At 46.2% G+C, this 27,320-nt stretch overlaps 1 protein-coding gene across 4 annotated transcripts in view; it reads left to right on the top strand.

Annotated features, from left to right (window-relative positions):
- Positions 1-26,178, top strand: part of WDR37 (WD repeat domain 37) — a 61,347-nt gene extending 35,169 nt beyond the window's left edge. For 3 of the 4 annotated variants that reach the window (XM_060005251.1, XM_060005250.1, XM_060005249.1), the window contains exons 10-14: positions 7,249-7,489; positions 8,644-8,785; positions 20,079-20,213; positions 20,668-20,782; positions 23,694-26,178. In XM_060005251.1, coding sequence (XP_059861234.1) covers positions 7,249-7,489; positions 8,644-8,785; positions 20,079-20,213; positions 20,668-20,782; positions 23,694-23,825 — 765 coding nt within the window. In that variant the 3' untranslated portion in view covers positions 23,826-26,178. The remainder of the gene's footprint in view (positions 1-7,248; positions 7,490-8,643; positions 8,786-20,078; positions 20,214-20,667; positions 20,783-23,693) is intronic. The other variant, XM_060005252.1, reaches the window with a different exon arrangement.
- The last annotated feature ends 1,142 nt before the right edge of the window (positions 26,179-27,320 follow it).

Here is a 27,320-nt window from a genome sequence, read left to right as displayed (position 1 = left end):
TTATACATATACGTATATCCCCATATCTCCTCCCTCTTGCATCTCCCTCCCTCCCACCCTCCCTATCCCACCCATCTAGCTGGTCACAAAGCACTGAGCTGATCTCCCTTGTGCTATGCGACTGCTTCCCATTAGCTATCTGTTTTACATTTGGTAGTGTATATATGTCCATATATACACTACCACTCTCTCACTTTGTCCCAGCTTACCCATCCCCCCCACCATGTCCTCAAGTCCATTCTCTAGTAGGTCTGCATCTTTATTCCTGTCTTGCCCCTAGGCTCTTCATGACCTTTTTTTTTTTTTTTTCAGATTCCATATATATGTGTTAGCATACGGTATTTGTTTTCCTCTTTCTAACTTACTTCACTCTGTGTGACAGACTCTAGGTCCATCCACCTCACTACAAATAACTCAATCTTGTTTCTTTTTATGGCTGAGTAATATTCCATCGTATATATGTGCCACATCTTGTTTATCCATTCATCTGCTGATGGACACTTAGGTTGCTTCCATGTCCTGGCTATTGTAAATAGAGCTGCAATGAACATTGTGGTACGTGACTCTTTGAATTATGGTTTTCTCAGGGTATATGCCCAGTAGTGGGATTGCTGGGTCGTATGGTAATTCTACTTTTAGTTTTTTAAGGAACCTCCATACTGTTCTCCAAAGTGGCTGTATCAATTTACATTCCCACCAGCAGTGTATGAGGGTTCTCTTTTCTCCACACCCTCTCCAGCATTTATTGTTTGTAGATTTTTTGATGATGGCCGTTCTGACTGGTGTGAGATGATATTGCATTGTAGATTTGATTTGCATTTCTCTGATGATTAATGATGTTGAGCATTCTTGTTGAGCATTCTTTCATGCGTTTGTTGGCAATCTGTGTATCTTCTTTGGAGAAATGTCTATTTAGGTCTTCTGCCCATTTTTGGATTGGGTTGTTTGTTTTTTTGATATTGAGCTACATGAACTGCTTGTAAAGTTTGGAGATTAATCCTTTGTCAGTTGCTAAATTTGCAAATGTTTTCTCCCATTCTGAGGGTTATCTTTTCGTCTTGTTTATGGTTTCCTTTGCTGTGCAAAAGCTTTTAAGTTAATCATTATGTCCCATTTGTTTATTTTTGTTTTTATTTCCATTTCTCTAGGAGCTGGGTCAAAAAGGATCTTGCTGTGATTTATGTCATAGAGTGTTCTGCCTGTGTTTTCCTCTAAGAGTTGGATAGTGTCTGGCCTTAACGTTTAGGTCTTTAATCCATTTTGAGTTTACTTTTGTGTTTGGTGTTAGGAAATGTTCTAATTTCATTTTTACATGTAGCTGTCCAGTTTTCCCAGCACCTCTTATTGAAGAGGGTATCTTTTCTCCATTGTATATTCTTGCCTCCTTTTTCAAAGATAAGGTGACCATATATGCATGGGTTTATCTCTGGGCTTTCTGTCCTGTTCCATTGATCGATATTTCTGTTTTTGTGCCAGTACCATACTGTCTTGAATACTGTAGCTTTGTAGTATAGTGTGAAGTCCACAAGCCTGATTCCTCTATCTCCGTTTTTCTTTCTCAAGATACCTTTGGCTATTCGGGGTCTTTTATGTTTCCATACAGATTGTGAAATTTTTTGTTCTAGTTCTGTGAAAAACGCCTCTGGTAGTTTGATAGGGATTGCATTGAATCTGTAAATTGCTTTGAGTAGTATAGTCATTTTCAAAATGTTGATTCTTCCAATCCAAGAACTTGGTATATCTCTCCATCTATTTATCGTCTTTCATTTCTTTCATCAGTGTGTTATAATTTTCTGCACATAGGTCTTCTGTCTCCTTAGGTAGGTTTATTCCTAGGTATTCTTTTTGTTGCTGTGGTAAACGGGAGTGTTTTCTTAATTTCACTTTCAGATTTTTCATCATTAGTGTATAGGAATGCAAGAGATTTCTGCATTAATTTTGTATCCTGCTCCTTTACCAAATTTATTGATTAGCTCTAGCAGTTTTCTGGTAGCATCTTTAGGATTCTCTATGTATAGTATCATGTCATCTGCAAACAGTGGCAGCTTTACTTCTTCTTTTCTGATTAGGATTCCTTTTATTTCTTTTTCTTCTCTGATTGCTGTGGCTAGAACTTCCAGAACTATGTTGAATAATAGTGGTGAGAGTGGGCAGCCTTGTCTTGTTCCTGATCTTAGAGGAAATGGTTTCAGTGTTTCACCATTGAGAATGATGTTTGCTGTGGGTTTGTCATATATGGCCTTTATTATGTTGAGGTAAGTTCCCTCTATGCCTACTTTATGGAGGGTTTTTATTATAAATGGGTGTTGAATTTTGTCGAAAGCTTTCTCTGCATCTATTGAGATGATCATATATGGTTTTTCTCCGTCAATTTGTTAATATGGTGTATCACATAGATTGATCTGCGTATATTGAAGAATCCTTGCATTCTTGGGATAAACCCTACTTGATCATGGTGTATGATCTTTTTAATGTGCTGTTGGATTCTGTTTGCTAGTATTTTGTTGAGGATTTTTGCATCTATGTTCATCAGTGATATTGGTCTGTTGTTTACTTTTTTTGTGACATCTTTATCTGGTTTTGGTATCAGGGTGATGGTGGCCTCGTAGAATGAGTTTGAGAGTGTTCCTCCCTCTGCTATATTTTGGAAGAGTTTGAGAAGGATAGGTGTTAGCTCTTCTCTAAATGTTTGATAGAATTTGCCTGTGAAGCCATCTGGTTCTGGGCTATTGTTTGTTGGAAGATTTTTAATCACAGTTTTAATTTCATTGCTTGTGATTAGTCTGTTCATATTTTCTATTTTTTCCTGGTTCAGTCTCGGAAGGTTGTGCATTTCTAAGAATTTGTCCATTTCTTCCAGGTTGTCCATTTTATTGGCATATAGTTGCTTGTAGTAATCTCTCATGATCCTTTGTATTTCTGCATTGTCAGTTCCTTCTCCTTTCTCATTTGTAATTCTATTGATGTGAGTCTTCTCTCTTTTTTCCTTGATGAGTCTGGCTAATGGTTTATCAATTTTGATTATCATCTCAAAGAACCAGCTTTTAGTTTTATTGATCTCTGCTATCATTTCCTTCATTTCTTTTTCATTTATTTTTGATCTGATCTTTATGATTTCTATCCTTCTGCTAACTTTGGCTTTTGTTTGTTCTTTTTTCTCTAGTTCCTTTAGGTGTAAGCTTAGATTGTTTATTTTAGATTTTTCTTGTTTCATGAGGTAGCCTTGTATAGCTATAAACTTCCCTCTTACAGCTGCGTTTGCTGCATCCCATAGGTTTTGGATTGTCATGTTTTCATTGTCATTTGTCTCTAGGTATTTTCTGATTTCCTCTTCGATTTCTTCAATGATCTCTTGGTTATTTAGTAACATATTGTTTAGCCTCCATGTGTTTGTGTTTTTTACGTTTTTTTCTCTGTAATTGATTTCTGATCTCATAGCATTGTGGTCAGAAAAGATGCTTGATATGATTTCAATTTGTTAAATTTACTGAGGCTTGATTTGTGACCCAAGATGTGATCTATCCTGGAGAATGTTCTGTGCGCACTTGTGAAGAAAGTGTAATCTGCTGTTTTTGGATGGAATGTCCTATTAATATCAATTAAATCTATTTCGTCTATTGTCACTGAAAGCTTGTGTTTCCTTGTTAATTTTCTGTTTGGATGATCTGTCCATTGGTGTAAGTGAGGTGTTAAGGTCCCCCACTATTGTGTTACTGTCGATTTCCTCTTTTATACCTGTTAGCAGTTGCCTTATGTATTGAGGTGCTCCTATGTTGGGTGCGTATATATTTATAATTGTTATATCTTCTTCTTGGATTGATCCCTTGATCATTATGTAGTGTCCTTCCTTGTCTCTTGTAACATTCTTTATTTTAAAGTCTATTTTATCTTATATGAGTATTGCTACTCCAGCTTTCTTTTGATTTCCATTTGCATGGAACATCTCTTTCCATCCCCTCACTTTCAGTCTGAATGTGTCCCTAGGTCTGAAGTGGGTCTCTTGTAGATAGCATATATATGGGTCTTTTTTTTGTATCCATTCAGCAAGCCTGTGTCTTTTGGTTGGAGCATTTAATCCATTCACGTTTAAGGTAATTATCGATATGTATGTTCCTGTGACCATTTTCTTAATTGTTTTGGGTTTGTTTTTGTAGATCCTTTTCTTCTCTTGTGTTTCCCACTTAGAGAAGTTCCTTTAGCATTTGTTGTAGAGCTGGTTTGGTGGTGCTGAGTTTTCTTAGCTTTTGCTTGTCTGTAAAGCTTTTGATTTCTCCATCGAATCTGAATGAGATCCTTGCCGTGTAGAGTGATCTTAGTTGTAGGTTCTTCCCTTTCATCCCTTTAAGTATATCATGCCACTCCCTTCTGGCTTGTAGAGTTTCTGCTGAGAAATCAGCTGTTAACCTTATGGGAGTTCCCTTGTATGTTATTTGTCGTTTTTCTCTTGCTGCTTTCAATAATTTTTCTTTGTCTTTAATTTTTGCCAATTTGCATACTATGTGTCTCGGCGTGTTTCTCCTTGGGTTTTTCCTGTATGGGACTGTCTGCACTTTCTGGACTTGGGTGGCTATTTCTTTTCCCATGTTAGGGAAGTTTTCAACTATAATCTCTTCAAATATTTTCTCTGTTCCTTTCTCTCTTCTCCTTCTGGGGCCCATATCATGCGAATGTTGTTGCGTTTAATGTTGTCTCAGAGGTCTCTTAGGCTGTCTTCATTTCTTTTCATTCTTTTTTCTTTATTCTGTTCCACAGCAGTGAATTCCACCATTCTGTCTTCCAGGTCACTTATCCGTTCTTCTGCCTCAGTTATTCTGCTATTGATTCCTTCTAGTGTATTTTTCATTTCAGTTATTGTGTTGTTCATCTCTGTTTGTTCTTTAATTCTTCTAGATCTTTGTTAAACATTTCTTGCATCTTCTCGATCTTTGCCTCCATTTTTTTTTTTTTTTTTGCGGTACATGGGCCTCTCACTGTTGTGGCCTCTCCTGTTGCGGAGCACAGGCTCTGGATGCGCAGGCTCAGCGGCCATGGCTCATGGGCCCAGCTGCTCTACAGCACGTGGGACCTTCCTGGACTGGGGCACGAACCCATGTCCTCTGCATCTGCAGGCAGACTCTCAACCACTGCACCACCAGGGAAGCCCCCTCCATTCTTTTTCCGAGGTCCTGGATCATCTTCACTATCATTATTCTGAATTCTTTTTCTGGAATGTTGCCCATCTCCACTTCATTTAGTTGTTTTTCTGGGGTTTTATCTTGTTCCTTCATCTGGTCCATAGCCCTCTGCCTTTACATCTTCTCTATCTTTCTGTGAATGTCTCATGTGTGTAAAGTTTTAATGTTGGTAACAAAAGAGGTTGCATGTTGAGAAGAATGAATCCACAGGTTTAAACCACAAACCCCTCAGATACATGCTTGCTTTTCCTGTGGGATACAGATGCACCTTCTTTGGGTAATCATGCAGGGTCTTAGTTATCCTTTTTGGTGACTTGATCTTCCTAGTTTCTGTTGAGGGTGGCTTTTTGCTGTAGAGTCTACACACACTCAGCCCTTCCCTGTGCTGCTCCTGTGGGGGGAAGTTTCGCCAGGCAGAGGACGCTGAGTGATTTCATATAGTCGAGCAAACGTTAGGTTTCCATTTACGTTTTGGCTGTAATTGTTAGAGGATGATAGTAATCTTCCAGTTTTCATATCTCTGCCTGTGAATATTCCTTTAGTTTTTCTCTTTTTAATCCTTTTAAATGTTGTTCTGTTTAGAGATGGGGTAAGTAATTAATGAATTCCAGTAATGAGTAGGAATGAGTTTTCTTTAGATAAGTGGTCTTAACAATTCATTTTTAATTCAGTGTATTATGTATTTAATTTTAACACAGATTTTTCCCTCGTGGAATTTCCAAACTGTCATGTGCTGTGCTTAATGCACGCGTTCACTCAAGAAACAGTGAGCACTGGAGGAGGACGGGGCAGAGGTGTGCATGAACAGAAAGTTCAGAAAATGAGTTTATGTTGTATGGATTTCCTTTTCCAAATAAAATTTAAAAAGCACCAATTTTGTCAGAGGGACTATTACATATAATACTTAGATTAAAAAACTTAATAGTTTATTTAGAATGTAAGGTTGACTTTATTTTCTTTAGGATTTTGTTTGTGTTGGATGCAGGGACTTTTCTTGCTTGAAAGTTGCTGCCTCAGGGCTTGGAGGTTCCCTGGGGACCCCAGCTTGAATTTGAGATGCACCTGAGGTGTGGTCGGTGCCGGGACCACTCCGCGATCTGCCATGAAAGGAAGAGCAGGTGGTGCTCCCTCATTACTGCCCAGCCCGAGCCTTGTGCTTGGATGGGCAGCACTGGTTTTCTTAAGCTTTGCTGGCTAGTCTCGGCTCAGGTTACATCCCTCTATTGTGTGTGTATACATGACATACGTCCGTGTGCTGTGTGTCCATGTGTGTGTATGCACGACATGTATTTCCATACCTATGACATCTGCTCCCGTACCCATGTGTGTGCACTTGTGCCCAATGTGTGTCTGCCTCCCGCTGGCCCATACGCTATGTGAGGCGGGGCCCCAGGCCCACATCACCTCCTACATAAGTTCCACGTGGACATGCCAGGCAGCGGCCATCTCCCCTTCTCTGCTGTGTGACCAGCATGTGGTCTGGCACTGTGTAAGCACCTGATAAATATTTGTTGAATGAATACACCGTATTTTCTTAAAGACCTGAAGCCTAGGGTGACTATTAGGTTTTTTGTTTTATCCTTAGCTTTTGATAAAAGATTATTGATAATGTAGGAAAATAAAGTGAACTCTAATGTCTATTAACATAGCAATAGAATTCTAAACGTGTTTTAAATAGGCTTCTGAGAACTGAATATTCCTTTTTTTATTGTGACAAATTATTGATTTTCAGTTGTGTTTAGTTTTATTACTTTTCTCCTAATCTGTGGTGAAAACTTAAAATGTTGAAAATCATTTTATTTTCCCCTTTTATTGGTTAGTGGAAATGAACTGTAGCTCATTTGATGTTGTAGGCACCTCATTTTTTCTTCTTATGTTTGGCCCAGGGTTTTAGCCAAGTAGGAGATGGTGAAGTTGATACACAGTCCCTGAGCACTACTTAGTACCAGACACCCACTGGTGTTGGTCGTAACGTTGGTTAAGTCCCAGAAGGACAGACAGTAACAGTGCGATTGTGCAGCCGTGTCTGGCAGCCTCAGGATTCCCAGGGAACCGCCTCTCTGCTCTCCCCCAGCAGCAGCTCTGTGGCGAGGACGAGGTGGAGTGCTCCGACAAGGACGAGCCCGATGCAGACGCGGACGCATCCAGCGACTGTCCCACCATCCGGGCGCCACTGACATCACTTAAGAGCCACCAGGGAGTGGTCATAGCCGCCGACTGGCTGGTCGGGGGCAAGCAGGCGGTGACGGCCTCGTGGGACAGAACGGCAAACCTGTATGATGTGGAGACATCGGAACTTGTTCACTCCCTGACAGGTGTGCAGGCACTGCATTCCCGGTTGTGTGCAGACGACGTCTCGTCTAGAAGGACTCTTGGTTCTCTTGGTGCAGCTGTGATTTTCAGAGCTCCTTTATGATTAATAGAGCTGTTGGTAGTTAAATTTATCTTATCTTCGGGGGAGTTAATTGCATCTAGATACATGTAGTATCCAGATATTTGAATGTGGTTGTTGTATTAGTTTTCTTTTGCTTTGTAACAAACTTCCACATGCTTAATGTCTTAAAATAACATGAATTTATCACATTGTGCCCCTGGGTCAGGAGTTCTGGGCACATGCTCGCTGACCCTCTGGTTCTCAGGGTGTCATGGGTGGAGTGAAGGTGTTGGTGGGGGCTGTGCTCTCACCTGAGACCTGGGGTCCTCTTACTGCCTTTGGGAGGATTCCTCTTCTTGTGGCCCATGACTGAGATCCCGTTTTCCTGCCTGTTGTCAGCTGGGAGCAGTTCTCAGCATCCAGAGGCTGCCCTCAGTCCCCCGTGGCCACTCCAGAGGCATCTCACCATGTGCTGTTGGCTTTCTTCTAGGCCAGCAGGAGAGCATCTCTGCCGGGACCCTTTGAAAGGGTCCACCTGACTAGGTCAGGCCCATCCAGGACAATCTTTCTTTTGATTAACTCAAAGCCATGTGATTTGGGGGCCTTAGTTATATCTTCAAAATCTGTTTTGCTTTCAAAATGTACCGAGATTACCAGAGCATTTGCAGGTTCTTCCCAAACACAAGGGCAGGAATCCTGCAGGGTGTGTACCAGGGCTGGGCATCTCTGGGCTGTCTCAGAGCTCTGCCCATCACAGGCCTTTGTGCGTGTTTATCGGTGAGTGCCTTTCCTCATTGAGTGATAAAGGTTGTGTTCTACCGAGTGCTCCACCTGTGTATTATTAGAGGTTATTCTGCAAGTACGGAATTTGGAACTGTACTTATTTACACACTCGGCCTGTTGGAGATCTGCCTGACCTTCCAGCCATCGGGGTCAGGAGTGTCCCACCCATACTTGTCCTGCTCTTCCAAATGCACGAGGGGAAGGAACACGGGTCCCATCTCAACCCCACACACCATTCCCGCGACTCCTCTTACCGGCAGCATAGCAGGGGCCTGCCTCCCTGTGACCATCTGCCCTTCGTCTTTGTCGCAGGGCACGATCAGGAGCTGACGCACTGCTGCACACACCCGACCCAGCGGCTGGTGGTGACCTCCTCCCGCGACACGACTTTCCGTCTGTGGGACTTCAGGGACCCTTCCATCCACTCCGTGAATGTTTTCCAGGGCCATACGGAGTGAGTCTCAGTTGCTTAGATGTCTCTTTTTAACTATTCGAGAAAGAAGTTTTGCAGGTAGACGTTAAGACTCGGTTCTTATTTTAATTTTCAGTGTTAATTTCCAACTCCACTGTTTTTCAGAATGGCTACTCTCCCAAAACACTTAGCTCCATTTTGGAAGATTTCACTGATGTCCCCTCCTGAAACTGGAGGTGGGCAGGAGGTGGGGAAGGGCCAGGAAACGCTCGGGTCATGGCGTGAACAGCAGAGCGGTTCCCTGCCCCTCCTTGTCCTCGCGCTGGGCTCGTTCTTGTCTAGTCTTGACATCACGCATGTTTGCAGGGCTGTTCCGGGAGAGTCCCCACGTCCCACCCTCTGCCTGGTGGGCAGAGCTGCATCCCGACAGCTCGCCCCCCACACGCTTTTTCTCACCCCATGTGACCTTCCCACTGAGTGATGCCCAGCCTCCCAGCTTCTCGGCCTGCAGTCTGGCCCTCTCCCGGTGGCCCTGTGCAGCCCCCGCTGGCACTCCTGTCACCCGCAGCTCCCAACCATGTCCTGTCACCTGCCCCCGCTGTCCTGCAGGGTCCCTCCTGTACAGCAGTGCGTCCGTAAAGGCCAGATCGCGGCCATATCAGCGAACGCTTCTTGGCAGATGAACCTGCTTGTCGGCTGCTCCAGTCTGATTTCCCGTCTTTGTCACACAGTCCTGTAAACGAATCCATTTTCTGTGTTTAATGTTAGGCACTAAATTTTAGATTTAATGTTCAAAATTAATAAATGTTCAAAAGGAAGCCAGGACAGTGTTCTTCTGGAAGCTCGAGGTCAAGAGGTTGGTGTGTGCAGCCCCAGGGACTGCCCAGCTGAGTGTGGGCTTCAGTGGGAAGGCCGTCATCTGTCAGAGGGGCGCGCTCCTGCTAGGGGGACCCCGGGCTCCCCCAAGTCCCTACCTCCTGTGGCCGGTCCTGTTTGTGGAGGGGGGATCCTGCTGGGGTGCCCAGGGGCCCAGGAGCAGCTGCTCTTCCCTGCTTTTCAGGCAAGTCACTCAGGACCCAGGGAGCAGAAGGGACCGTTCGGTCACAGTGCGCTGGGTGAGCCAGGACTCTGCCCACACAGCCCTACTCCTTAGTCTGCACGTCTTTTTTCCACGTTTCTCATTTTAAAAGTTTAAGCATAACATAAAAGTTGAAAGAATAGTCAGCAAATCCCCAATTACCCTTCTCCTAGGATCACCCATTTTTATTTTTCCACATTTGCCTCTGTCTCTGCAGACACATGTGCAAAGGGCTGGATGTACAGCACGCACTTGTACTTTCTTTGGCTGAGGCTGTGTCTTTGAGAATAAGGACATTCTCTAAATATCATGGTATCATTTCCACCTGAGAAAAATTAAAAACAGCCTGTGACAGCTTCTGACATCCAGCCTATGTTCACATTTATCCCTGTTGTCCTCAGAGAATCTTTTATGTTTTTTTAAGGTTTAATTGAGATTCATTCATTACATTTAGATACTATGTTCCTTGGTCTCTTTTAATCTGGGGCAGTTCCACCCATTTTGTTATCATTATTTTTTGTGACGTCGAGTTTGTGTGTGGAATGCAAGCCAGTCTCATGTGGAACATGCACCCTCTGCATTTCTTCTGCGGCTTCCTTTCTGCCGGAAGTCTCATAGCCACTGCTGTGTGTGCCGCGTCCCACCCATCACTGCATGACTGGGGACGCTGGCCTGGACCACAGGTAGTGTCTGCCAGGTGTCCCCGCAACCGTGAGGGTTGACACGTTGAGGTGCATCTTGTTTCTCAGCGATCTTCCACCCAGTGAAAGGTCTGATGTCATCAAGGGTCCTTGCCTGAATCAGTTATTCCTTTGAGAGTTGGGAAAGGATGGTTTTGCTGATTCTGTCCTTTCTTCCTGCACAAGCTGGCGCTTTATTCATTGGCATGGTTGAGAGTTAGTGCAGCCTCGCGGACCCTCCTACTCTAGGGTGATGGGCCTTTGTGGCCGTGAGTATGAGCGATGCTCAGGCTGTGCCAGATTCACCGCCGAGCGCCCCATGGCTCCTCTTCCACGAGACCCTCACTCGGCCAACTTGCCACCCTGGCCCGGCAGGCGTCTGTCCAAACTCACCCTGTGCTGTCCGCCCCAGTCTCCTCACTGAGCTGGCCCTGCTGGTGGTCCTGGACCGAGCAGAATCTGGCCGGAGATCCAGGGCGGGTGGAGGAGTCTCGCATGGAGGGCAGGCAGTCCTTGTGGCGCACGGGCCTCTGCCCTGCTCGCTTGAGCCTCCCCTGCTGCACGAGGTAGGGTAGACCTGCGGGGGCAGAATCCAGGAGGCTCCCCTGGTGAGTGTGGAGCACGGTGAGGACTCGATGAGTCCTGATGGCCTCCTGCCCGTCCGTGGGTAAACCGAAGCAGGGTCCTCAAGATTGCCGGACTCTGAATTTGGTTCCAGGGAGCTCTGTCTCCATGTTATTTGAAGGGTCTTTTGGTCACATTCTATTTTCAGTTGCTCTATTTAACTTCTGAAAGTTTTTATTTTGTTTTGTACAAAAAGCCAAGAACTTACTTGTCTTACTGGGAGTCGATGGAAGAGCCTGGTGTAGCTTTGAGAGCATGGTAGCAGTGGCCTGTTCCCACCTGTCTTCTCTGATTGTGGAGGGTAGCAAGTACTGTGTCATGTTTAAAATACCTGTTTAGTTGTTGGTCTGTTTTTGCAGCTGGTAGGTGTGTAAAACGACGGTTGTTTTGGAGAGAGACATGAGGAGTGTAACTGGGGATGAAGGACTTATTTCCAGTATGTGACACAGTTTCTTAGGTTTGTTTTCTCTAATGGGATCAGGAGTGGCTTAGAGTTGACAGGGTGCTGGGTCCGCCCCTGGCGGCCTCTCCCAACCCCGACCTGAGACGTCGGTTCACGCTTGAGTTCACTTTTACTACGAGGACACAGGAGCTTTTGGATGGTAATAGAATATATGTAAAGTACCGCTCTTACTTAGAGTATTTACGTTTTCTCTTTTCTTGCTCTGTTAGCATGAGCTAGCATATTTCGTTGATGTGTAGATACAAACATCAGTTTTAAAAAGTTCTCTCTTTGGTACTGATTTCCTGCAGTAAGTGTCAGAGAAGGGGAATCTTCACCTTTTTTCAAGCCTTCGTGAATTGGTGGGCTGGGTGAGGGGCTGGCTTTTTTGTTTCCTGTCGACTTTACGGTTGTGGCTGCACTGGGGCCCACAGGCCTTGCAGAGGCTACAGGCCGTGTGGTCAGCAGATGGGGCTGCAGGCTGTTCTCTCCCTTTTGGAACCACCATCCCACGTTAATCAGCTGTAAGCCTCTGGGAATGACTGCAGTTTGGAAAAGCAGGAAGTGAGACATTTTACAGGCTTTCAGTTAAGGACTCTTCCTAGTCCCTGACTTGACTGCTGCCTTTTTGTGTCTGGCACGGGTCTTCTGGGGTCGAGCCATATGACACATGGTATCCACGGAATGTACTCCCTTTGCACGGGGATGTAAGTGTGGACCCACGAAAAGGCGTCCGTTATCAAAACCAGAGTAGAGGGAGCGCTGTTCACTTTGATCAGTCACATCTCCAAGCAGCTCCGGGTGTCCTGCCTCCCTTCACATCTGTAGGGATGCCCATGACCCCCCGTGCTTGTCCCTATCTGTCCACCGGCCCCAGCGTTGGCTGTCCTGCCTGCACTTCCAGCCAGAGACAGTTGAGATGTCCTCTCGGGAGCTCACTTCAATGCCTGCAGAGCTTGCTCCTGGGCTGGGAGGTGACTGAGTTTTCTGGGATGGTTTTCTTGATCCTTTTAACCCGATTCTTTTCTGAACATTAAAAGCAACACTCAGAAGTGCTGTTCTCTGGAGCATTGCTGTTCTTTCCTTGTGTCGCCCTAAAATGTCCACGTGGAATGTTTTCAGTGGATCGTCACTTAAACAGAGGCTGTATTTCTTAAAATTACGTGACCACATATTTCACATTACTATGATGTGGAACACACTTTGGAAAAGCCTATCTTAGGGCATATTTTCATTTATAGGAACTCAGCACAAATTCTTTAGTAAAGTATGTTAGACTCTCACATCTTTCATAATGTGAATAATTCAGTTACCTATATGGGTAATTTGAATTTTCTGTGTTGCGTTTTCGTAAGGCAAGATGTAGTGGTATAGGCTTCAACATGACTGGCTTAGTTCTGCAGTCCAGTTTCTCTGGGAGCTGGGGGAGAGTTTATTTTTTCCCTTTTCATTTTCTTTTACCAGGTCTTCGTTACTGGGTGTGGGATCTTTAGTTGTGGCATGTGGGGTCTAATTCCCTGACCAGGGATCGAACCTGGGCCCCCTGCTTTGGGAGTACGGAGTCTTAACCACTGGACCACCAGGGAAGTCCCCTATGCCTTTTTGAGAAAGTAGGGTTTCACTGAAAGATAAAAATCTGTAGTCAAATGGGTCCCCTTGAGATTTGTGCTGCATTATTTTTGGTGGGTAGAGAGGGCTCCCAGATGGAAGGTCTGTTTTAAGGTTTTCCTCATAAATTTTTAGAAAAGACAAAAAATGAACCCTTTTCTTTTTTGGTATGTTATGTTTATTTTCACTCTGTATTATGAAATTTTTTCATTATATTAGGAATTTTAACATAACAGGATTTACTTAGTGGAATTGGGGGGCTGTATTATTAGACTAGCGTTTAGTGGCCCAAGGTGTACCAGTTTGCATGAAAAGTAATTTTAGAAACCTTATATGACAAACTTTTCCTAATAGTGGGAATTGTAATGTGTGCTATTCTTGGAAATAATAGAAATGTTTAATTGGAAAAATTTGGAATGTCATAGGAATTTCAACTCTTGGCAGTTTCTGTCTTATGTATTTCTGTCATCAGCTGGAATTGAAATCCAGTACTTTTTATCTGAAATGAGCTAAATCCTATGTATTCATGTGTTTTCCACCTGACAGTGTAACTCAGGGAGTGAGCCACTTCAAGACAGCCTGGTGGGGACAGTGCCTCGGCTGCTCTGCGTACCTTGCGCTCAGTCGGTGGGGCTGGACTTTGACCTTGTGGGCTGTGGATACAGAGACGTTCCTGAAAGTGGCTCTACTATAACAAAACCTATACTTAGGTTAAAACCACTGCTGCTCTTGAGAGATGCCCGTGTAGACTGTCCTCTAAAGCAGGGGTCCCCAACCCCTGGGCCGCAGACCGGTATGGGTCCACGGCCTGTTAGGAACCGGGCCGCACAGCAGGAGGCGAGCGGCGGGCAAGCAAAGCTTCATCTGCTGCTCCCCGTCGCTCCCATTACCGCCTGAACCATCGCTCCCATTACTGCCTGAACAAACCCGCCCCCCTCCCCGCCCCGTGGAAAAATTGTCTTCCATGTAACTGGTCCCTGGTGCCAAAAAGGCTGGGAACTGCTGCTCTAAAGGGAGGCTCCTGATCCCTCTCCTCCCAGCACCGCTGCCTCCTGTGGAGCTTGGTAGAGTCGTCACCACCACCACCCCCGCCCCCCGTTTTTTAGATTCATTTTGTTTTGTTTCAATTGCTATAAAAAGGGACTGACAGTTGAGGCAGTCACTGGTCATTAAGCTTCCCCTGTGGGTGGCCGATGACTCCAGTCTGTACCCAGCTGACAGTATTTACACGTGCGAATAAGCTCTGGCATTGAAAATATCTGAAATAAGCTCAACGCGGGTAAAATATCTGAGAATGCAAAGTTTTTTGTTTCTTTCTTTTTTGCCTTAAATCTTTTCATATGATTTTAACTTCATCCCCCAAATGTGAACTTAGGTACTTTCTTGTCTAAAGAAAATAAGACATGGCATCTAACAAAACCTTGGTTTAAAAAAGTTTAGAGATTATAATGATTGCTTTAAAGTTATGACATTTTCATATGCTTCTCTTGCCAGATACCCAGAGATCTAAATTCTAGATCTTATGCTTACGAAGGTGAAAGTAGCTTTGAATTTTGTGTCGTGCTGTTGACAGTTTTCTTTATGCTAGTTTTTTTTTTTAAATTCATTAATTAATTTATTTTTGGCTGTGTTGGGTCTTCGTTTCTGTGTGACGGCTTTCCCCAGTTGCGGCGAGCGGGGGCCGCTCTTCATCGCGGTGCGCGGGCCTCTCACTGTTGCAGCCTCTCATTGCGGAGCACAAGCTCCAGACGCACAGGCTCAGTAGTTGTGGCTCATGGGCCTAGTTGCTCCGCGGCATGTGGGATCTTCCCAGACCAGGGCTCGAACCCGTGTCCCCTGCATTGGCAGGCAGATTCTCAACCACTGCGCCACCAGGGAAGCCCTATGCTAAGTTTTAAAGAGAAAAAGTGTTTTGACAGTGTGATACTTTTAACTGGGTGGTGGTTCGATTTAACTGTTGAATTCTGTGCTTGGTCAGCGACACAGCATGTGTGCAGGCCTGTGCTGGAGGCGGCGGCAGGTAGGGGTGGTTGGCAGACCTCTGCGCTGGGCTGAGAGTCTGTCATTCCTGGTCTTGGTCTTCAGCCCTCGTCTGTGATGAGGAGGAGGAAGAGGGGTAGCAATGACTGCTGGAGGAAGGAGAGGCCCGGGGCACCACAGGGGCCTCAGAACTCGAACCTGAACTTCCCCCAGTTTACAGCCCCTTCTCCATATGCCTGGGAGTCTGCTTCTGTCTTCTGTTCGCTTGGGTAGATTGAAAACAGTTTGATTTGGGGAAGTGTAGAGACTTACGTAATTTCTGGCAATAGATGGTTGATATCTGAGGTTACCATCAAACCAAGGCTGACAGCGTGAACTCCCCATAAATTGCCCCGTTTCCGATTTTCTCAGCTCTGTTTGCCCAAAGACTCTGCTCAAATTCTTAGAGACTGGAGTGGCAGCCATGGTCTCAGAAATGTGATCTGACTGCAGTGGTTATGAATCAGTGGATGCTTGTCTTGTCATGGAAATGGGCAGAGGGCGTGAGTGGTGGTGCGCGGCAGCTGCCGGGTGGGCGTGTGCACCTCGCACACGTGGGCACTTTGTGGAAAGATCTTGGGAGTGTCTCTGTCAGCGGCTGAGGAGCCATCTCCTTCTTGCTCGCTCACCTTGGCTTTAGAGGTAGGTAGTGGATATACAGTAATTTAGTTACTGATCCCTGGTGATACATTTAAAAGTTGTTTGAAATTCAAGAGATAGTTTTGAAAAGTAAGAGGAGATTTAATATTTCTCCATTTATCCTTTTTAAATTCCTCATTGAAGAAGGGCTGATTAGTAACTAATAAAAATAAGGACTTAAGGAAATTAGTGCATTTAAATGCCTCTTTGTTGTGAGCTGATTGCTTCACTTTTCGTTGAGGTGACCCAGAGCAGCATCGTCAGGTTATTCACACAGATGGACACCTTCCCGACTGCGTCGTTACAGCCTCACTGAGACCTACCCTGAGGCACGTCTGGACCTGACACAGGTGTTGGCAGGACCCCCTGAGCGACGGCGAGCAGTGAGCAGCGTGGGGAGGGGGCAGCTGCCGGGCAGAGCCTGGCTTTGGGAGGTGGTAGTGACGGCGGGAGGTTAGTCTTGGCTTACGTTACACACACACACATGCACATGTATCTGCACACACATCACGGTCTGTGCAGCCTGTAACACTTCTGGACAGACACGTTTACACGTGCATGTATATGTTTCTGCACACACGTCATATTCCGTGCAGCCTGTGTCACTTCTGTTGGGAACTCCACATGGTTCTGAGGCACATTTGCACACGACCTCGGGCTGTCAGGACCCTCTGGCACCTGTTGTCCAGCGTTAGGGGAGTCACCCCACGCTCTGGTGGGAGAGACGCTTCGGGTGGACTCCTTGTTTTACCAGCGAAGAAGAGGTGCCTTTCCAGCCCCGGACCATCCGCACAGACCCAGGCTGGGCCCTCTGGCTCCAACTTTGCAATTTAGGGCCAATCTACTAACGTGTTTGAGAGTAAAAATCTTGTAGTTCCTAATATATTTCTGACTTTTATCTTATGAATAGGGCTTGTTTATATCATATTACTTTCAAAACTTATGAACAGATGTTTTCCTTTTGGAAGATTTAAAAAATAAACCTTTGACATTCTTTACTTCCCAATTTTTATGCACAGAATCATGTCACATTGATACTGGGACAGTGGCTATTAATTGATGAGCATGTAAGCAGATAAACTCTTGGACTCAGAAAATCAGGGGATGGAGCGTTAAAAAACTTGAGGGAGATCACTCCCCCCCCCTCATCTAAGTGGAATACGTTCCTCTCAGATTTCTTTAAATTATTGATATAATTGCAGCACTCAAATCTGACTTATGGTTGACTGTTACATTGTTTGGTAAGAATGAAATCACGACCAGGTTTCACAGAAAGGAAATCAGAGTCGTGACCCTTGATACTGCAAGTGTGAAGTTATTATATCAACCTTACTGATTTTAACTTCTCTGTAATCATTTTAAATCAGGTTGTGTGGACCTGTCATCTTTGAATAATCTGTGGAGAAGGTTCTTATTAATTCGGTTAATAAAATGCTGAGGAGAATTTAGCCTAGTAAGAGCAGTGCTGTTTTGACTCACCCCTTGGAGCCCCTCTCTGTGGCCATGGCGGGCACGTCCCCAGAGCTCTGGCATGGGTGCCGTTGGTGGGAGTGTTGGTGTTAGGACAGAGCCCGGCCCTGCAGCGCACCTGTGTCCTCCGCCAGCGTGGGCTATGGGGACGTTGTCACGCGCCCCCTCTGTTGCGTGTTCTCTTGTGGGAAGCAGGACCAGGCACACGAGAGGTGTGCAGTCTGTTGAGGAAGCAGTTCTGTGGTTCAGGCCCATCGCGAGGTGAGTTGGGAAACTCTCGACTGACCCTGGAGAGGGCGGCTGGAGAGAAAATAACAAGTGAGACCGAGGCCCTACACGCTATGTGCGGTACCTGCTTTCTTCCAGGAGCAGTTGGACTTTAAGTCCTGAAAAATTATGTGTGATGCAAAACTGACTTTTCCTTTGAATGTTTTTTATCTCAGGGTCTGCTTTTTTGGGAGCCGGCCCTCAAGGATTCTCCAGAAGTGTGTTTCATTTGGAGATGAGTTTTCTGTTTCTCATTCAGGCATCAGAGATCTTGAAACACAGGAGACATGAGTCTCTAACTTCTGAAGAGCACTCCTGATCGGAAGGGCAGTGCTCTCTGAGATCCTGGGTGTTGCCGAAGACTTGTTACTCTGTGGGACGTTTAGCTTGGAAGACACAGCTTGGAAGCCAGTGGTCAGGAAGGAAGGCGGTGGCCCGAGCCCCTGCAAGCAGCACCAGTCACAACAGGTCTCCTGCGTGCGGGTGCGGAAAGGCCTTCTGGTCCGTGTGTCATGTCACGTCTGTGGGACTGCACTTCACGTGCCCTGCTGCGATCCTAAGCAGGCGAGAGCCACCCGATGCCTCCTGGGGTCTCCCCAAAGGTGGAAGAGCCACAAAGGTTCAGCCTGGGTCCCTGTTTCTGGAGCACTTGCTCCTCTGGCTTGTACTTCAGGTGGGAAAGTGTCACTTTGCTCCGTCGGAAGCTACGTCCTAAGAATTAGAGATAGGAGCCCTGCAGACGTTGCCCAACGTGGAGCCAGAGGAGTCGCTCGCTGCCTCTGTGTCTCCCAGGCTGGCATTTTCCACATCATGTATTTCCTTACTTTGCTGGAAAATTTCAGCAGAGTGTTACACAAAGCAGCCATGTCTCTGTGTGGTGGGGGGACAGCTGTCAGTCCTAAAGAGGAGCACGAGCTCTCTGGACGCTCTGTTGATTGAGGCCCATGGAGGGAGCAGAACGTTCCAGGCTGTGCAGTGTGTGTGGTGAGTAGGTGCCGCGCCATCAGCTGGAGGCACACACTCAGCTGCTCTCGGCAGTAAGATAAATGAGGCAGTGGGAGCTTGGCGGAGCCGAGCCTTCCCACCCGCCCCTGAGGGACCTGCGTCGGAGGGGCCTTTAGAAGGATGGCCTCACCAGCTTCTCCCTTTGATGCCCTACAATACCTGTCAGGGTCGTGATTTACTGAAAACCTGACGTCTTTCAGCATTTCATTAACATAGAGTTAGATGAGCTTTTGTGGGGACTTTTTCCCACTAATTTAGCAGAATGTTAACTGAAATTTAACTTGGCCAAACCTCCTGAGGCCTCTAGTCCACAGAGAAATCACAGGCAGCAGAGGGATCTGCCCCCAGAGCCTGGCCAATGGCCGAGCTGCTCAGACAGTGCTGTGCCTCGGCCCTAAGGGGCAGCAACACCTCGTTTCTGCTCAAGCCCTTACGGTGTCCTTGTTCTTCAGATAGGGAGTTCGGGTGGGTCATCAGGTTGCTATTCAGATTTACCCTCACTTCTGCCTTTCTCCCTGTGGCGCACGTGGCCTTTGATTTTAACATAGTGCCCTCCATCCATCCACGTTGTCAGAAGTGGCAGGATTTCATTCCTTTTCATGACTGAGTAACATTCCATTGTGTGTGTGTGTGTGTGTGTGTGTGTATAATATATATATATATACACCACATTCTCTTTATCCATTCATCTGTCGATGGACACTTAGTTTGCTTCCATGTCCTGGCTATTGTAAATTATGCTGCTATGAACATTGGGGTGCATGTGTCTTTTTGAATTAGTTTCTGTTTTTTTCAGATAAATACCCAGGAGTGAAATTGCTGGATCACATGGTAGTTCTGTCTTTAATTGTTTGAGGAACTTCCGCACTGTTTTCCGTAGTGGCTTTACCAATTACATTCCCGCCAATAGTGCACAAGGGTTCCCTTTTCTCCACATCCTCCCCAACACTTATCTCTTGTCTTTTTGATAACAGCCATTCTAACAGGTGTGAGGTGATAGCTTATTGTGGTTTGATTTGCATTTCCCTGATGATTAATGATGTTGAGCAAATTTTCATGGGCCTATTGGCCATTTGTAAACCTTTCTTGGAGAAGAGTCTGTTCATATCTTTTTTTAAACTGGTTTTTGTTCTTGTTGGAATGAAATTTTTTCCCGTGTTCTGATTAAATTGATTGAAAGTTGCAGTTGGGATGGATTTTTTTTTTAATCGTCTGCTGTATAGAGATTTTGGCAGGTTCTGTCTCATCTAGTCCACCTCTTCTGGGAGCCTTTCCTTGCTCCGTTGAGTGGAGAAGTTGAGGTTGAGTAGGAGAGGTCAGCTGTGCTCGGTTGCATGCCCAGTGGAGGTTTAGGCGGGAGGGCCAGTGAGCGGGGTACACGACTCGCAGCGTCCACATCTCCACCCACCTGCCAGGGCCTCTGGCAGCAAGAGCATCTGTCTGTTACGCAGTGTGGACGCGAACTTCCTGACGAGGTTCTGACCCTGTGTCCTTCACTTGCAGCACCGTGACCTCTGCTGTGTTCACCGTAGGAGATAACGTGGTCTCCGGCAGCGACGACCGCACCGTGAAGGTCTGGGACTTGAAGAACATGAGGTCCCCCATTGCGACCATCCGCACGGACTCTGCCATCAACAGGTGACAGTGGTCCTCCTCATGTGAACCCTTAGTGTGGCTTGAAGGGGGCCTTGTGGCTTGTGTCTGCTTCATGTAAATTTGTGTTTACTTGATAGAGCCCTGGGAAAAGTGGTTTAGACTCCGGGGAAAGTATTTTTTATTGATTCTCTAATGCATATCCAGTATTCTATAAATACTGAAACTTAGGTGTAAAATCATGTTGGTGTATTGAGCTTTGTAAGAATAAGAATGAGCCATTTATGGCCAAAGGTTACTGAGTAGTACATACATGTAAGTTACATGTAAGGAACTTGGCCTGTTTCCTGATGCCCTAGGCAGATAATACCTGTGGTTTGCTGGTGTGATTTGCCTTGAAGTGTGAATAGTATGAAATCCCTTACTGCATCATAGTCTATAAACTCAGAAACTTGTGCTGTCATTGTTTTGTATGTAACCTGATTTTACCTCTTTGAAGGATCAATGTGTGCGTTGGCCAAAAAATCATTGCCCTCCCCCACGACAACCGCCAGGTGAGGCTGTTTGACATGTCGGGCGTGCGGCTGGCAAGGCTCCCACGCAGCAGTCGGCAGGTACGTGCTGGGGCCGAGTCTGTTCACAGGGAGCCTGGGGTCCTGGGCCCAGCATCACTGATGGATGGGAACTCCCAGCCAGTCTGGGCGTGTCCAGTGCTCCAATAGCCCTTCACAAAAAGAGAGAAATTAATTCTAACAGTGTATTTTATTTAACCAAATGCATTTGAAATAACATAATTTCAACAGATAGTCAATAGAAAAATATTCACGATTTTTACACCCATTTTCTTACTAAGTCTTTGGTTGCTGGGTTTCCATTGGAAGTACTTAGTCTGTATTTGGAGTGCATAAAATTGAAAGCTGGAAACGTTGCCTGATACCTGAGCTGAGCAGCAGCTTTTAAGTTTAAACTGAGATAATCAGGCTTTCAGTTCCTGGTCTCCCCGCTGCATTTCAGAACTCCCTGGGCACAGCTGCTGAACTCACCTCCGGGCAGGCGTGTGTCGTTGTCCTGTGGGGGCAGTGGTCGTGGGTCCTGGGGGCACCTTTCCGTGGCGGTCATGTCTCCATTTAGATGCACTTTCTCGTAAGGCAGGGGGTTGCTCCTGTTTCATCTCGGACGGTGCAGTGCAGGAGCTGGACTCGCTGGGGAGCCTGGGGCTCCGCAGCACCAGCTCAGACCTGCTGAGTCAGCATATGGTGGGGGGGCATCTGGGAACCTGGGCAAGTCCAAGTTCAGGGCCCAGTCTTAGCGCCAGGGGGCAGCAGGTGGAGCTATAGTGGATGAAGCCCCTGCTTTTGGGCAACACCTGCAGGCTCTGCTCCATGGAGCCCACACACACCAGTCTCTCCCTGGCTTCCTTCAGCCTTTTCTACATTCACAGTGGAAGCTGTGTGGTGGGTCAGCCAGTCCCTTGTTGTTTCCAACAGGGTCTGTGCCTGACTCTGCAATCAGTGAGTGTGTCTGCACCCCCAGTCTCCTCCGCTGCTCCTCCGCCTTGTCCTGGGAAAAACCTCGCAGCAGTTGCTGAGCCGCGGGCCCAGGGCGGTTTTGGAGGCAGGCTGGCAGGTAGATTGGTAGACAGGGAAGACATCTCTGCTGTAAGTGGCACCAGCTTCCCAGAGGTCCTCTGTCCTTCAGACAAAGCCGTGTCTTCCCTTTTGCAGCTCTTACGTGTACCGTCCCAAGTTAGTTGTGGAGCTTTGTTTTCTTTGAGTTTTCTTGTTTTCTTTGTTTTCTTCATAGACAAACTACTCACGAAATTAGAATAACTCAGGAAAGCTTCACCACCCCAACAAAGCCATGAATTGCTTGTCCAGGCAACTTCACATTTGCGAACTGCTGGGTATCACCGATGCAGCACCTAAGCTGCACCTTAACTGGATAGGATTCTTTCTCTTAGGTGGGCCTGAGTGTTAAATAGAACAGCTGTACAGCGTGTGAGGTCTGTGTTCTGACCCAGGAGCCCAGGTCCCTTCATGGCTTTGAGAATCTTCTCCCTCAAGAAAGGGGGTTCCAAGCAGTTCTTCGTGGTACTAATTCCATGGAGACAGTTTCATTTTTAATTGTCTGTAAACATTCAGCCTTGTAGGAATTGTAGAATTCTGTTGTGCTTGAATTAATTTCCTCCTGAAGTGGTAGGTGAAATAGATTTATTTATTTTGCTTTCTTTTTTTTCTTGGCTGCATTGGGTCTTTGTTGCTGCGCACGGGCTTTCTCTAGTTGTGGCGAGCGAGGGCTACTCTTCGTTGCGGTGCACGGGCTTCTCATTGCAGTGGTTTCTCTTGTTGTGGAGCATGGGATTCAGTAGTTGCAGCACGGGGGCTCAGTAGTTGTGGCTTGCGGGCTGTAGAGTGCAGGCTCAGTAGTTGTGGCTTACAGGCTTAGTTGCTCCATGGCATGTAGGATCTTCCCGGACCAGGGCTTGAACCTGTGTCCCTTGGATTGGCAGGCAGATTGTTAACCACCGTGCCACCAGGGAAGTCCCGAGAGTTTCTTTTACTTACAGAATTTCTGTCAGCTTTTCTGAATCCTACCTCTTGTACCTGTTGTATAATATTATAGTAACATGTTAGTGTATGTATCTGCTATAAACTTTCCAAGTAATCTGCAATATTTTTTCCAACATTTTGATATTTAACTGAATCCCTGAAGGTGGCAGGAATCTACTTGAAAGGCCATCTATTTTATCCTTGTTTTATTTGGCACCAAAGGTATATTTCTAGCTCCTTTATTACCTGAGCCGATTATTTGTTAAAGTGGTATTTGGGGTCTTTGAGTAAATTTTATTTACTGTTTCCCACGTCACCCAGCCTCATTTATTCATTAAAAATTTCCAAAGTGACCATTTATGTATTCTTCCTGTTGACTGTGATCTGACTGCTTTTTTTAAAAAATAAATTTATTTATTTATCTATTTATTTTTGGCTGCATTGGGTCTTTGTTGCTGCACGTGGCCTTCTCTAGTTGCGGCGAGCGGGGGCCACTCTTCGTTGCGGTGCACGAACTTCTCATTGCAGTGGCTTCTCTTGTCACGGAGCTCAGGCTCTAGGTGCGCAGTAGTTGTGGCACGTGGGCTCAGGAGTTGTGGATCGTGGGCTTCAGAGCGCAGGCTCAGTGGTTGTGGCGCACGGGCTTAGTTGCTCCGCGGCATGTGGGGTCTTTCCGGACCAGGGCTTGAACCCGTGTCCCCTGCATTGGCAGGCAGATTCTTAACCACTGCGCCACCAGGGAAGCCCTGACTCCTTTTCTTGAAGAAAGAATCCTGAGGCGCTGGTGAGCCTCAATGAGTTCATCCGTGTTCCGACCCCTCTTTTCGTGGAGGCTTCTCCACCAGCAACACAGGAGGTGTCACTTGGACTAATTGTGTTCATGGCTCTCATTTCCGTTGGGTCGTTTGGGCGTGTGTGGTTCATCTGGTCCTGCTTGGGGAGCCCTGCTCTGACTGTGCTGTGTGCTTGGTCTCAGGGCCACAGGAGGATGGTGTGCGGCTCGGCCTGGAGTGAGGACCATCCCGTGTGCAATCTGTTCACCTGCGGCTTTGACCGGCAGGCCATCGGCTGGAACATCAACATCCCGGCACTGCTGCAGGAGAAGTGAGGGCACCGCTCTGAGGCTCCTCGGCAGCCAGGGACTGCGACTGCTGGCTCGCCTGGCGCTGGGGAGCCGTTGCTGTGGGTGGTGGATGCTGAGCAGGAGATGTGTGCTCTCTCCAAGCTGTACCCAGCCTGCATGAAGCGTCCAGAGTGTGCCCCTGTTGTTTATTTCTGTGTTGTGTGTGTTGGCATCACGGGCCGTAGAGGTGGAGCCCCTCCCGCGGCTGTTGGTGTTGAGTCCCTGGGTGTGTTGGGGTGACAGGAGGGCGTGGTGTCTGCGCAAGTGAAACATGAACCCTGTTCTCACTGGGAGGTGTCAGTGGTCTCCACGTTTCTGGAACGATGATCCGCTTCTGCCTTATCCTGGCAGGAGCGAGCAGGGACCTCATGCTCAGGTCTGCGTGGGGTTCCAGCGTGTGTTAACTCAGCTTCACGTCTGTGTTCTGTTACAGTTCTGTAAAATCAACTTGGATTTTAGAAGTTAAAAAAAGCATAGAATGTTGAATCTGCAACATTTGGATAGTTTATTTTGAAAAGAAAGAGTTTCTGCTCTTTTTATAGAAAATCATTTCAATCTCCTGAAGTCTCATGCTACCAAATTCTAAAATATAATGATTCTAATCACTGATTCCAGGTATTAAGCAAAATTTAAAGCACTTTAGTTTATAGCTCTGGTTATAAACAGTTTTTAGAAGTTTCAAATGACTTATCCATTGAATGTGACTTGACCTTTCTAGAAGGCCCTGCTGCCTGAAAACAAACCTTATTTATTTTCTACACCTTGGGTTTGCATGTTTCCAAGTGGGTTCACTTTCTGGGTGGTATTTGAGAGCTAATAATGCAAATAAATGAGTACTACCTCAAAAGCAAAGTATTTGGAAAACTTGGGGTGTCACTGTTACCTGGTTCATGCACTTTTTGATCTAGAGCTGGAACATGAGTTCGTTCAGAAGGCAGGAGAGGCCAGCGCAGCCCACGTACCTGAAGAGGAAAGGCTCCTTCCTCACTAGCTGCCAGCTCCCAGGGGGCGGGTGGCTCTCGGTGCCCCCTCTGCCAGGGAGTCTGTCAGTCTCGCCTTCTTGGGACTTTCTACCTGGTGTTCGTGAGCCATGTTTCTTGTTGAGTTACAGTCTGATAACGAGACATCTCAGTGCCCCCCCTCACATATGTAACCCTTGGAGGCCAGCGCTGGGACAGGCACTGGAGGGTGACATTGGAAATGATCGTGATGGCCCAGTCCTGGTCACTGCTTCCGTTTTGTGGTGTCGCGGGCAGAGCGTCCCTAGAGATGGTGCCTCGCCCATGGCTCCCTTTGCCTCAGGGCCTGCGGTAGACCATCTCAGGCCTCTTGCCCTGGGTCGTCGGGTCTGGTTCTGAGATGACTCCTGGCTGGGCAGGAGGTTGGGGCCGGGGAGAACCAGAGCGAGGGACAGACAGCAAGAGTTTTAGGGCAGCTTTATAACAACAGCAGCTCAAGAGCTGGTTATTAGAGTCTGACATTCCCCAACGCCAGGGTCAGGACGGTGCAGGCTGCCGCCTGCCCTTCTGGGGTCTCCACAGCAGGGCTGTCCGCACATGCCAGCTCCTCTTCTGCTTCAGTCTCACGTCTGAGTGTCTTAGAATTACTTTTGGAAACATTGGGAAATGTCTGCAGGTCGCTAAGCCAGATTAAAGAACCAGATCTCTGCTGGATTAAAAAATTGGAAGCGTGTAAACACGTGTGTATGCGGCCACGTGGCCTGTGCAGACGAGGCTCTGCTTGCAGCCGTGTCTCCCTTGCCCCCTCCCCGTTCCTGCCCAGGGCTCGGCCCCTCTCAGGAGCAGGACCCGCTGCCATGGCTGAGAGGGATGTCTTCAGGCATCGTGAAGGAGTGGGGGTAGTGAGTGTGTATGCGTGCACGTGTGAGTGTCCGCAGGTTTGTGCATGTGTGTGCCTGAAATGAAGTTGTGTGACCAGCTGCCTTGATCATATCTGAAATAGTGTTTGGAAGTGGAATTGGTTTTGTCCATGTGCCGACATGTCAGAATTTCATTTAATAACAAAGAGATGGGTGGTTACTGAAAACTGTGTTGATGGAGAATTTCACGAGAGGTATGTTGTTGGATGAAGGGGCGCCCTTTCTCAACCACTGCACATCAGCTTATGCAGAGCCAAAATCTGTACCTATTTTGGAATCTGAAGAATCCTATGTAAGTCATCTGTTGCTTAAATCTGTGAAAAGTTTCTTTTGGGGAGAAGGTGTGCATTTATTAGTGTTGTGTAGAAGCAGTTGTTTTCATTGTGTTGATGTAATTGTTTTTAAGTGTTCAGTGTCTTCAATGCAGTATGAAATTCATTAAAAATCCATGTTCTGTAACTACTGTTGTAAAAGTGTTGTTATTAGGAGTCTCTCTTTTTTTTTATTTTGCCTTTTTTTCATGTTTTTGCTTTGGTAAAGCATTGTTAATGGCTATTGAACATCACAATGATATAGGAGGTAAGCAAATTAATTATAGTATTGCCCACTTAAAAAATTTTAATTTTAGACTTAAAAGCTCAATTGTGTTATATTTTCTATCTGTTATGCTATAATTTAACGATCCACATTACACTTCTCCATTCCTGCATCACCACCCCAAAATTTCTGAAGGGAGTTAACAATTTGACAAAATACAGGCATTTGCCAAAGTTCCTCAGAGTTTCATAAGATGCTTGTCCTGTTCTTACTACAGTTAAGCTTGTTTGAAAGTTGAAAAAAAATTGCAGTAAGAGAACATAGGCCTGTTTTCCATGGGAGAATGCAAATTAGGATTGGCTGCAGCTGCCTGTTCACCGTTCTGTTCTCACCCATGTGGATGGAGCGGTACCTGTCCTGGGAGCCCCGGCAGGTGGCAGGGCTCTGCCTGGCGTTTCTTGCCTACCCCAGCCCTGCCTCGAACCAGGAGGCCTCGTCACCCACCTTGCATGGGCCTCAGGGGCACATTCAGTTCCCAGAGGGCAGAAATTCTCCACGATTACTCCCTCACCTTACTCTTCAAAAACATGTGAGTATTGTCTAGATTTCATAATTATATCTTCAGTTACATTTAAAAGTTTGCATATTAGTGTAAAGAACTAAGAAGGCAAGACTTGCTTTGATTTCATCAAAATGCCATTAAGACGTGTCTCCCTCATCTATAGGTTTTTTGTTTTCCCTTAATAAGTTAGAAGTCAAGGAAGTTATTCCAAAAATCGGGAGCACCTCTGTTTTTTATGCAGCATACGATATGTAGTCCATATCGTGGGAAGAGGCTGAAAAGGAAATCATAAAAATTCTGTGAGTTTAAAATCAAATTTATTAAAACGATCTTTAAGCAGCTTTTGGTCAAAATGCAAGTAGATTGAGCAGCCCTTTGGCACTCTGAGGGCTGTGTGCCGTGTGGGCTGGGGCAGAGTCACAAGGGGCTGCTGCAGTCAGTTTGGTCCAGGAGGCGTTTCCAGAGAGATGACATTCAAACTGGAGCCTGAAGTTTGACAAAA

Source organism: Delphinus delphis, chromosome 2, assembly GCF_949987515.2.
Source record: "Delphinus delphis chromosome 2, mDelDel1.2, whole genome shotgun sequence".
In the NCBI taxonomy this organism is placed as follows: Eukaryota; Metazoa; Chordata; class Mammalia; order Artiodactyla; family Delphinidae; genus Delphinus; species Delphinus delphis.
This window is presented reverse-complemented; position numbering and strand designations above follow the sequence as displayed.